Consider the following 13,283-nt stretch of genomic DNA (forward strand, 5'->3'; position numbering starts at 1 on the left):
AGAAAATAAGACTCTGGGATTACTAGCATTGTTATTTATAATCTTAGAGAAATAGCAGCGTCTCTCAGGATGGGCTGTGTTATTGTATTCTGTTATGTTAACCTTCAATATCTCATAATAGATAGTTAGTTTAGTTTTCCTCCATTTACGCTCAACTCTACGACATGTTCTTTTTAAATCAGACACTCTTTGGGTCTTCCATGGAATAACAATGCTAGAAGATTTTTTAACTGTATTTTCAGGTGCAACTATGTCAACAGCAGCTCTTACTTTAGAATTAAAGTTTTCCACCTTACTATTTACATTATCCTCGTTATTATAGTTGGCACTATAAGCGGACTGATTGCTTAGTCAAGAAAGCCCAACAACACCTCTACTTCCTCAGGAGACTGAGTAAAGCCTGGATGTCCCCCGCAACCCTGTGCAGATTCTACTGGTATACTGTGGAATACATCCTGGTACAGCAACTGCTCAGTTCAGGATTGCAGAGCTCTGCAGCGTGTGGTGAACACAGCACAGCAGATCATGGGCACACAGCTTGCTGCGATCCATGACATCCACACTACATGCTGTCTCAGGAAAGAAAACCGTATCAGGTGGGACCCCAGCCACCCTGCACGGTCACTTTTCACTCTTCTCCCATCTGGGAAGCAACTAAAGCCCATTCGGACGTGCACCTCCAGGTTCAGGAACAGTTTCTACTCAACTGCAATCAGAAACCTTGTGTCACCTCCACTGCTACCTGCACATTTACTTCTGCCACTGTCTCTATTTATTCCTAGGATTCTGGTTTTATTTATTTACTTATTATATTTAATTATTTATTGTGTGTGGGGTTTTTTTTTTTTTTTGGTCTATGTTCACTGTCTGTAGGGGCACATGCAAGCAAGCATTTCATTGTACATGGTACTTGTACTTGTACACATGACAATAAAGAATTAAAATTGATTAAAATAAACAGAATTTTAAAAAGAAATGTTTGCTTAAGTGTTCATCTCAAAAATCATATTGAAAAGTGAATCTCAGATGATCTTTTATGTACAAGGCATTTACAATGAATTATAAGATAGCTTATGTGTGGCTGCTCCAAGGATGTTAGGAATGACACAATAATGTAGTGTTGCAGTTACTTTAAATAGATTTGGAAAGAGTATTTACATCCTGATTTGCTGATTGAAATGTTATTAGGAATCTTAAGTATTAACAATATGCCTCTACTATATAAATGTCATGTAAATATTATCTTTATTCTAGATTGACAATATAATTTATGTTAGGCTCTCCAGTAAATAAATTTCAAATATACACTTTGCTTTTCTGCAGATCAGATTAAAGGTTTCCATCATCCATAATAGAGTTAGTATTGATTTTTTTTCATTGAAGCTTGTTTAATCCTGAGTAATTTGGGCATTGTTCCAGTATTCTTGCAGATATCTTTGCAAAAGTTACAATACTTTAACTATACATAGAACTTTTTTTTTTATTTTGAGTGCTCTATAGTTATTACAGTAAATATATTTATTCGAACTATGAGTACTGTATATGACACTTCATTAAAGAGGTTCTGTAGTCATAACCAGTATTACTTTTTCAGAAAATTATCCTTAGGTATATTTTATTGTGGGGTTTAATTAATAATAATTGACCTATGAAGTCTTTTCATCTATCTGTCTGTCATCAACAATTTAAAAGCAATAAATAAGCAACACAATGCTTTCAGCTTTGCATATAATATTGAGAACCTTATGAAAAAGGCAAACTTATTGCAATCAATTAGAAGAACAAGAAAGGCTTTAGCCCCCTAAGCACTGTTTATAATGTAGCAACTGTCAGTGTTTGCTTCATGGGAAATGTGGAAGTGTCTAAGCCTTGTGCTGAAATAGCCAACAATAACACAATGGGCACATCTATCATACAGATCAGGCACTGATATTCTATCCTCTCATTTACAAGCAACAGAAAAAATATTAGAAGAAAAGAGTGCAAAGAAACACACTTCTGCTCTCCTGACTCTGATGTCGGGCTGTACGTTGGAGACTGTTTCAAAACATGTCACATGAAGTACATGTACTAAATCTGCATCAGTACCGCAGTGAACACTACACATACCTCTCCTGCTGTATTTATGTTGATGTTTTAATACTTACATGTTTTTATTACACATAGTAACATTTTTTCTTGTCAAAAAATGTAAAATTATTGGTTCATTTTTCCGGGGGTAAACATAATGCTAAGGAGGTTAATAGATATTAGACCCTTGTGTAGTCATTCAAGCTAGTAAACCAAAATAGCACATTTGTATTTCTCATGTAAAGCATGGACTGTTATACTGTACATTGAAATGTATAGTCTACCTAACCATAAGAGAACTGTTAGTATCATGACTAAATATATAATAGAGAGAATATGGAAAGAAACAGAGCATTGCTATGTTATCTATTGAAAAGAGAATAGGTCTCAAATTAAAACTAATGTTCTTCATTGCTTAATTACTGGGTATAATTATTTGAAATTGATGTATTATAAGGGACACCCAGTGTACTGTATATGCATTTGTATATTTTTTGTTTTCATAAAGGGAAATGAGTACTCTTCTTGGTCTCTAAGCATATTACTCTCAATGCTGCTCTCTTTCTGGTATTTAAATACTGTACATGAATATTTGTGGCATTTAAATTACTAACTGATCTTGCTGACACAATTCAGTGACTATTAAACACACCTAATTAGACACAGAGGTTTCATTAACTGCTTTGTTGTAGAAAAGCAGAAACATACAGGAAGACGATTAAGGACTACTGTCAATGCTACAATGAAAATGTGTTGCTTGGCAAATATTGTGAGAATGTGAAATGGTGCTTTTCTCACTTACCCAACTCTAGACTCTTGAAAATATATAGTAATTAAGCCATTAAGTCCAGGTCATGTATTTTTCTATGTTCTTTTCATATTACATATAAATGATCACTACTGGGGCTAATATGCTTTTCCAGCTTTAAGATAGTGAACAGCAAAAAAAAAATGTAAAGTGAATAGCTAGAATTTCTCCAAAGTCCAAATAGTTTAATTAGATAGACAGATAGATATAGGATGTGTGGTATGGTTCATTATGGCACTCAGTTTTGTTTTAATTCTCACCTTTGCTATTTGCCTCCAGGGAGTCCAGAGTCTATCCTATAACTGAGCTTGCCCTTTTAATTAGTCTGTTGATTCAGTGGACCTCACTTTAAGTGATGTTACCAGCCCAGCACACCACAGCTTAGAAAGTCACACTGGTCATCACAGAGTTATAGAAGATGTGGAGGAAATCAATCCCACATTAAAGGAACACAGTATCCTATAGAAAAAGGGCCTGCTCTGCCCTTTCTTATATAGTCCCTCAGTGTTCTGAGACCAAATTAACCTGTCATTAATGTATACCCTCAGGTACTTATAGGAGTGGACCACCTCTACCTCCACTCCTTGACTGGACATCTTTGGTGCAAAGTCAATAAACAGTTCGTTGATTTTGCTGATATTAAGATGGAGACAATTCTCTTTACACCAAGAAACAAAGTTCTCCACCTGACTCCGATACAGTCAGTTCCATAAATATTTGGACAGTGACACAATTTTCATAATCTTGGCTTTGTACGCCGCCAAAATGGATTTGAAATTAAGCAATCATCATGTGATTGAAGTGTAGAGTTTCAGCTTTAATTTCAGGGGTTTACCAAAGTACATTATGAGCCATTTAGGAATGACAGACATTTTATACATGGTCCCCCTATTTTCTGGGGCTCAAATGTATTTGGACATTTGTCTGACAAGCTGTTCCTTAGTCAGATGGGAACAGTTCCCACATTATTTCATTAACTATTAAGCTAGTAAAAGGTCTGTATTTGATTCCAAATGTGGAATTTGCATTTGGAAGCTGTCACTGTGAACTCTTAATATGAGGTCCAAAGAGCTGTCCATGCCTTTGCTATAGTGAGATGATATAATATAAAGAACTCTGGCATTATGTTCCACTTACTGAATCCTTTTAATCCAATTTTTAGAGGTGCTATGAGGTTATAATGCAGAATTTTAACATGGATATATTTGTTTAAATATGAATATAGAAGAAATATTTGGTTGTTGATGTTTGTAATAATTATTTTATTACATTGGAGGATGGTGGATTTCTTTTCTGCAATACAGTCTGTTTACTTGTAAACCTAGCTTTAGACCTTTTGAAAAATCCAAAGTGTATAGCAAATGAAATAATGACAGGCACATGAGCAGAAGTAAAGGGCACAGAGAGGTGAAAAAATAAAACTGCAGGTTAAAGCCCATTCAGTCTAAAATGTTGTTTCATATTCGTTATCAGTATGTGTTGACTTTCTGTTGTTTGTACTCTGCCTATTACTATTTATTTGTTTAAAATAGCTCTTATTCTGTTTTATTTGAAAAAATACCAACCTGAACTTGAAATTTCCTCAACAAGCCTGCAAGCCAACTATATAAAACGTTTTTTTTAATTGCATCTTATATTATCAAAATATGTAAATTACACATATCAAAAGTGTTTTATACAATTTCCTGTTTAAAAATGCTACAAGCATGTACATCTTATGTATCTATAGGCCTTTTGTACAGTTCTGACCATATTAAAGTGACATGGTAATTTTTGCAAGCACTATGTCTCCACTTCAGATCACGTTAAAAAACATTAATAACTTTTTCACAATTTTCTGATAGTTATTCTTGATTTGGTCAGTGAATAATAATTTATTGCTCCTGAAATGTTAATATGGTGAAAGCAACATGCTGTCATGAAATGTTAATAAGGTCATGGCAGACTACATACCTTTAAATGTTAATGAGTTAACATAATGCTCTTCACAGAGGGCTGACAGTTGTGCTCCTTACTGCACGGTATCCGGCACTGTATTGATATATAAAAGGAATTCTCTCAAGCAACATTTCTGTCTTGACCTTTTCCCGGAGAAAGAGATGTATGGTAGGGCAATGAATTAAATATTTACAGGTATAATTATTTTTCCACACATTTTTATAGATTTTAAATCATTAAACATGTCTTATATACCACTGTCCTATTTTTAAATTTAGACCATATTTGTCTTTTATTGGAAGTTCATGTAGACAATGTTGCAGCCCCTTTGTTATTGCATTTTATTTTTATTTCTGTCATTGACAGCAACTGGGTGCGAGATCTTAACCCAGGCTGCTAGATTTTTGAGGCAGCTATCCAAACTGCTACTCTGCTGCATATACTTTATTCAGGTATTGAAAATGTAAAAAAATCATAATACAAGTGCACTGTTAATTTTATATATTTATATTTATACATAAAAGTATTTATACAGTGAAGTGTTAATGTTTTGTCTACAAAACAGTGAATAGTGCAAGGTCATAGTTTTTTGAAAGTTGAAATTTTTTTTTAACATTCCATCACTTAAATTTTTTGCCAGATATTATTGACACCTATAGAGCTGCATGAATCAAATGTGGCAGTTATGCCACACATGACACAGTTCACATTTGTTTATTTATTTCTAGAAGGTAGACTGTTGATTTTCTCATCATACAGGCTACTCTAAATTGATGCCTAAAGTTTGAAATGATGAAATTAATCAATGTTGCCGATTGAAAAACTCTTTTCATTGCAGAAATCAAAGATGGTTATGGCAGAGCTGGCAGTTTATACATCAGCTTTACTTTGGGTTCTGTATCTTTTTCAAATGTTTTAAAAAAACTTTTTTTGGTCAGTTAGTGAGTATTCCAGTTTGCCTAGTACAGAATTAGAATATAGGATTCCATTATCTTTCAGCATATCATTAAACATTAAATGGTCGATTTTCTGCAATCATTCATTTATTTTGTGTAGCACTTTCATAGAATTGATTTTTGATGCATCAATTGCTGTTTTTATCCGCAATCACGCTGAAGAATGGTGCTATTCAGTAATTATAAAACTTCTTAAATTCCATAAATATCATTTGTTAGAAGTTCTGGTTCTAAACAAAGTACAGTTCATATGGATGAATATTTAACTAGTAGTTAAGTAGTATGGCGCTACTCACACATTGGAAGTACTGTGCTTAGATGTTGAAAATTAAATCATAACTTGTGTTTTCAATTTGTATGGTAAGAGGTAAATTGAACGAATAAATGGTTAATTTTTTGTTTGGTTGAATGGGTCGCAATGACAAACAAAATAATTTATTTGTAACGCAAAAATTATACAACATGGATATATGTATGAATATGCAGACATAGCACAATAAACAGACAACACAAAGCACAAATCTAAGATGACCTGGTTTCTGTCCCTTTCCTGTTGAGAGGACACAATTATATAAATTATATTTACCCAAACAATTTGTCAAGGAAATTATAGGCACTGATGCATACTCCATACTGCAGTGACCAGCCCAAAATTCAAACACAATCTCCTAACACTTTGAAGCAATAGCCCTATCGACCACACCACCTTGCCTTACACACCTTCAGCTTTCTAAGAGTTATTAAATCATGCACAAATGAAATGGGGTACTATATACATATATAACCTGCAATATGATTTAGGGGATGTTAAAATCCAGAAAACTTGGTAATCGTTTTATATATACAGAATCTGAAGCATTTACACGTTTACATGGAAATCTGAACTAATTAATGTCAAATTACAGCAACTGAAAATAGATTTAATGTTCCAGTAGGAACTCAGAGAAAAAAAAAACACCCTTTAGTGTTAAGCATAACATTTTAAAAACCTCACATCGTTTACTTATACGAAAATTAAAATGTTGAACCGCCCTGCACATCACCAGCGTATGGATGTGGCTGGATGTTAAATATGCAGTCCAGCTGCAAGTAACACCATCAGGGCTTAAAATGGTTAAAGCAGCATGTGCTCACTTACATCAACAGCTGTTATAATTGATGACAAACATTGCTTATTGTACTTGCCATACTGTATTCTGAATCTGAGAAAGTTCTTTTTTTTTCTTAGTTTGAACATCCATACTACACACACCAGTGTCTCAGTCTCATTATTTCTCTCTACTTCCTTTGCTTGCTGCTTGACTATGTAATCTCACTGCTACTTCATCGCCTGTGTTAAAAAAAGGTGCAACTGCCAGTGAGGGAGCACTTGCTGGATTAATAACTTTTAATCTGATCGTATGTGTCTTTGGAGTGCACAAAATGGGGAGGATCAGTAAGGAGGGGTTTCAAAATGCATCTTACCAATGTCTGTAAGAGCTCACTTTGTTGTTACATGTGATTTGATCTACAGTTTTACAAGGAGGCTATGTTGAGACGTTGTTATCTTTATAAAGCAGACTGTGATTTGGGATAACAGTAGGAGGGGTGGGGCTTATATAGAGCTTTTGTTTTTTTTATTTTCCTGTCTAGTTTCCTGTAATTGGTTAAACGTTTGAACATTTTTTTTACTCATATTCCTAATTACAATACTCTGTAGTGTTGTACATTTTTAAAAAATTGGAACATTATGCCAAAATAGTTCAATATATCAATAAATAAAAAATAATTACCAATGTAGAACTTATTTCCAAAATCAACACATGTCTAATGCTCTTCATTCTGGAAACACATCTATCAGTTGTGATTCAGGTATGTACTTGGAGGTGTTATATGAACAATTAATAATATCAAGCAATAGATAGTATAGGAACTGGCAAAGTATATAACCCCACAAATATGGAAATGCTATTCTAGAAAATAATCAACATTGGCAGCTTGCTTCCCAAACCAAATACAATCACAGTGTATGGCAATTGAAACAATATGGCATAAGGTACACTTATGGAGACACTAGTATGAGATAGAAAAAAACTTAAAATTACACCCAGTTAGATTCACCAGGGCATTCTACCTTAACCCAGTATCTCCCTATTACTGTATTGTTCGAAGCAATCAAATCAAAATGGAAAGATAAATATTGCAAGCAGTTTACTTTTTATGTATTGATTCTGGGTTAAATATTCTTCAATTTTCAGTCTTGCTTAGTTAATTTCAGGGTCAGGTCAGATGTGGGAGCAAACTGTAGGAAACATGGAAAAATTGGGATATTGTGTAAAGTCCATATAAACAGTAGCTATGAAGCAGCAGAACTAACCAATTTGTTACTCTGCAGCACAGTATTGAATATAAGTATTTTCACTTTCAGTGTTAATCATTATGTATTGCTTATCCATGTTTTGTAAATAATTTGGGTGGGGGTTAATCCTGTAGACAAAAACATAAAAATGTAATTACACTTTAGCCAATTTTTATTCACAATAATGTGAAAAATAAAATACTTAATTTCTGAATTTCTTTCTTAATCAAATGTCTCTTAAATTGTTGAATATTGTAATCAGTGTGAATTGTTATATATAGAGTTAAATGCAAGGTGTTCCATCCTGGTTTTGCAAGAGTATAATGATTATTTTTTATCAAGCCATTTACTTGCATAACTAAAAATTCTCTGATTTATGTTAGTTTCATACTGCCTGGCCCCTGTCAACTGTCTACATTTATAGTTGCAGTTGAGTTTAGAGTATGTCATTAATAAGCAAAATTGTAATTGGATATATACAAATACATGACAGAAATGGTAAAGGTTCATTTTATTTTTTCCACCTTTTTGACTTTTTGTTAGTCGGCATTCATCTGTACATATAAATAAATTGAATATTTTTAAAGTTATGTGAAAACTCAATAAATATAAATGATATCTAGAAAAGACAAAAATATAATGTATAGGAGGTAAGGACCATGTTCCTTCATTTATAAATAAGAATACTGTGCATGGATGTGTAATCATTGTTCATATTTCTCAAGGGCAATGTTTTTCTGTTTTTATTTCTAAATATAAATATAAGAATCTTCAGAAAAAATCTTTGAAAAAACTTCTACTTAAATAGTTCTTTTTAAATAGTTACGAACTGATGTCACTTCTTTGTGCTTATATTTATTTTTTAATTATTCTCTGTGCAGAGGTCCTGAAAGAGTACATCAGTCCAGATGCAAGGTGCTTGGAGCTGTTTGCACGCAACCTTCAGCCTGGTTGGACAAGTTGGGGAAATGAAGTTCTTAAATTCCAGCATATTAGCTATTTTAATATAATATAGTAGTTTTAATTTATTCTACCACAATTTATTATTATATTTTGAACCTCTGTGCCTAAAATTCTGAAATGCAGATGCAGTACTGTATTTTATCACACAATCGTCAGATAGGTTTGGCTTCCATTATTCAGTGAAGTTGTGTACAGCAAAAGAAATTTACATTCTCTTTGTATTTTGGTTTGTTTCTTGTACCTGAAAATGCTTTGTTTATACATTTGTTATACTGTATATATTTTTGTTTTTATAACAATCTAATGGAAATTTCTACTTAATTTATCATGCTTTTTTTTTTACTATAGATCATATTTAACAAGAAATACTTTTACAACTCAGCAAATGCAGCTAAACCTATTATATATTAAATGGTGACTCATAAATATTTTTCATTTTCAATGATTTTAGAAAATTAAATGTATTTATACACTTTGACTTGTGTTGAATAATGCCAGGGGTCACAATGAAATAACATCATTGTTTAATTCAAGTACTATACAGTGTAACACCTAATAGATACATATACTGTATATCTCGTTAACAATTTATTTAGGAGCTTGCCATCTTTAGTATGCAGCAATAAAAAGTTGGCTAAATAAAATTATGGATTTTAAAAATTGTTATTTGTGCATACTATGCTATTAAAAAATATAATGCCTGGTGAGAACTGCACATATAACCAACTCTTAAAAAAAAACAGCTTTGCAATTCTGCAGATTTTTTTTCCTAAAAACTACTGTAAATGATACAATTACTCTGACATTTCTATGTGACTTTTCTAATGGAAAGGCAAAAATTATGAAAAGCCTAATTAAAAGCAAGTTTTGTTGATTCATAGATATTTAGTAGTCCTGTTGTTATCAGCTATAGCTTACCCAGTCATATTTATTAATTAATTTTTACCAACATGTTCAAAAATAAAACTTGATTAAAAATAATGTTTTGACTAAGGTTTACCTCAGCAACAGTATGTCTTAAGCGTGGCTGGATTATGGAAAAATATTTTCATTAAAAAAAAAAGACAAACACTTAGAATATAATTCATAATTCTCCCACTGTGTGGTTCTAAGGTACAGTATTTAAGGATTTTCCTTCATAACCGTCTGCCGACAGGAGCATGTCAGCATATATCCAGAAATATCATATGCTTTACTTCTGTGGTTCTGCATATATACAAAAAATTCCATCCTTCCATTTTCACGTCTCACTTCATGTATTTTTATGATTGTAAAAATCTTCAGCGTGTCTTGGCAGCATCACTAAACAGAGAGACAAACTCACAGTAGGATTTGAGCCCATCCTTATTAAAGAATAGAGATATTTCAAAGTAAACAAAAATCAATTTGTCATAAATTAACAAGAATCAGGTAGACATGTAAGATTTTCCCTAAAGACTAGTTGAATTAGCTACAATTTTTGTGGGCCTATATCCATTGCTGAATTGATTTCCCATCTATGTTTAACTAGTAGGAACTTAAGATCGCAGCATCAGTGCATTGCCAGTGGTCAAATGCTCAGTGAATAGTATAGTAGGCAGAACACTTGACTTCTAATTGTTTAGTGTACTTGTTGGAATATTTATAAAACAAACATGCTTCTTGAAAGTTTAGTTTTCTTAAGATACAAAAGTGATTCAACACAGCTCCATTTTTACAGCACTCTGCTAATTTAAACCTTTTTGTTATATAAGTTAAGTCTTTGGTGGCATGGAGTCTGAAATACCTTCAGGATCTCCCTATCATGCATTTGAATAGACTGCAACATTTGTTTCATTGTATGTAATATAAACTTTTCCATCTCACATACTATTCACAGTTTCCATGACAACAAAACAGCTTGCATTGCTACTCAATAAGAAATAAGGAATGCTGGCCATTCAAGCCTAGAACCTCTTGACAGAAAGGCTTTAGACTTTCCCCTTTTGCTCTTTTGTCTTGAAAGAGGAACATTGTTGGAGCTTCCCAACCATGCTGGTCTATTGGAAGGAAATGAACAAATCTAGAACAAATCATTCTTCATGAACAGGTAAACAAGAAAACCTCTCTTTCATTGTTCTTACATAAAATTAACCAATGCTACTTCTGTAGTAGCCACATGCACATTAAATTTTAATTTAAGTTTATCTATGTATACTAGGGGGCTTCGCCCCCTGCTCGCTTCACTCGCCAACCCCTGTGTTTGGTTAATCGGATATAAAATTTTAATTTTTTTTTCTTTGGAATTGTTTCAATTTCATTATTTGCACTTTTACTTAAAAGCTTCATTAAAAGCAATATTTTTTGGAGACACATTGTGACAACGCAACACATAACTGCCCGTGAGTGAATATTGTTTCTGTTTCTCTAATAAATAATCCGACTTTTTCTAATGTTTGTCCCTGTGATTTATTGATTGTCATAGCAAAAGCTATTCTTACGACAAACTGTAAACATTTTGGTCCATTATTGTGTAAATCCACGTTTTGTGCATTGAATGATGCGAATGCGAAAAGACTTTGTTGTCTACTCTTTGCCTTTTATTTCTGACCTTGATTTGTCCTGCTCTTTTTTCAATTACACCTCGTTCTGATGGTTAATCACCTTTTGTTTTGCAGTAATGTGATCTTTTCTATCTTTTCTTTGATACTCTAGCGACTGACATGATAAAGTGTCACAAAAAGTTTTACTTGAACAATCGCTGACTTCGTAACCCCAAACACAACTTTCTAGCACCCTCTCCAATCCCTCATCCCCTGTTTCTCGCCCCCCCCACCACATCAATCAATGCCCTGCTATCAGTCTTCTGTGCTGTACTCCACCCTCCCTCAATCGGACCAGTCAGTTAAAACAAAAAAGGCCTCAACCTGCCTGGGACGCTACAATACTTTCGAATTTTACTGCTTTCATATTGTGTACCTTTCTCTGCATGTGTATCGCGCCATCGTTTGTATGAGCCTTTCGAATTACATTACTTTCATAATCTCTTACCTGCCTTTTTTTTCTCTCCAATGCCTTTGGGTCTCTATTCTCCGTATTGTCCTGATACGCTTTATATGTGTTAAGAGCACAGGATTTGTGTGCATTACATGCTTTTACTGCGGCTGACTGTTTTTTGATGGGTGTGCTCTTACATGATATCTTTTGTAAGTAGGATGTGTCTTTCAAGAATCTCATGTTCCATGTCTTTGCAAGACAGCCATGGGACAATCTCTTGGCACCAAGTCTCATGTTTACGGTCCCGGCGAGACGCTCCATGGAAAGTCTCTTTTGTCTCACGGGTCTTTTAAATGTCTACCGAGAACTTCCGAGAAGATCATGTATCGTCGCCTTGCTTTTGCTTTCCAAGATTTCTTTTTATAATAGAGAGACTACTTTTTACTGAGTTCATGTTCATAGCACACACAAATCCACAATCCATTAACAATGCAAAAATATATTTCTTTTTTCAGAATCAACTCATTGTGGATGATGAATACTGGAAAAACAAGTATACTATTTCTGAATTTCCAAAGCTAGAGAGCAAAACACCTTCTGAAATTGATTTTTGCCCAGCAGTGGACCCATTAAACACCAAAGATAGCCTTTGACATTGAGAACAGAAGAAAATGTTGAAAACGTTACAATCGTAATGGATAATCGAACAGTGATGGTGCGTGACATACCTGACACCATAGGGATTAACAATTAATCAGTTGAATACATTCTTCATGAACGAGTTAACATGAACTAGACCGTGTTCATGTTGGCTGTCCAGAATGAAGGATCATTGAATCCAATAGTCTAGGGGGAAATTCACGCTAATAAATTTAATAAGCAGTTCAAAAATTGAGAATGAAACTTGGACATATCACTTTGTCCCAGAGTTCAAACAACAGTCAAAACAATGGAGGCATGGGCATTCTCCAACATCAAAAAAATGTGTCTAAGCCAGTGCAGGTAAGATAAAGTAAACAGTTTTTCTGATGTTGAGGGCATAATCCATATTAAATACATGCCTCAAAAGGCTTGCATAATTGATAACTATTATGATGGTTTGCTTTGGCATTTACTAGCAGTGGGTTAGGAAAATTAAAATGAAAGCTGTTGACTATCCCCCTTCTTTATCACAACAATGTTTTCCCTCAAACTACATGGCCTAACTTATAGCTGCATTGCTACTCTATGTATTTGAAAAGATGGTACACCCTTC

General features: G+C 33.6%; 1 protein-coding gene across 4 annotated transcripts in view; it reads left to right on the forward strand.

The window, feature by feature from the left end:
• mettl4 (methyltransferase like 4) overlaps positions 1 to 9,813 on the forward strand; it is a 50,440-nt gene extending 40,627 nt beyond the window's left edge. Inside the window, exon 8 of one of the 4 annotated variants that reach the window (XM_039754844.1) lies at positions 8,992 to 9,813. In XM_039754844.1, coding sequence (XP_039610778.1) covers positions 8,992 to 9,125 — 134 coding nt within the window. In that variant the 3' untranslated portion in view covers positions 9,126 to 9,813. Of the gene's footprint in view, positions 1 to 322; positions 361 to 8,991 lie in introns of those variants that run through there. The other 3 variants (XM_039754846.1, XM_039754845.1, XM_039754847.1) reach the window with 3 other exon arrangements.
• Positions 9,814 to 13,283: the final 3,470 nt, after the last annotated feature.

This window comes from Polypterus senegalus, chromosome 5, assembly GCF_016835505.1.
Source record: "Polypterus senegalus isolate Bchr_013 chromosome 5, ASM1683550v1, whole genome shotgun sequence".
NCBI lineage: Eukaryota > Metazoa > Chordata > Cladistia > Polypteriformes > Polypteridae > Polypterus > Polypterus senegalus.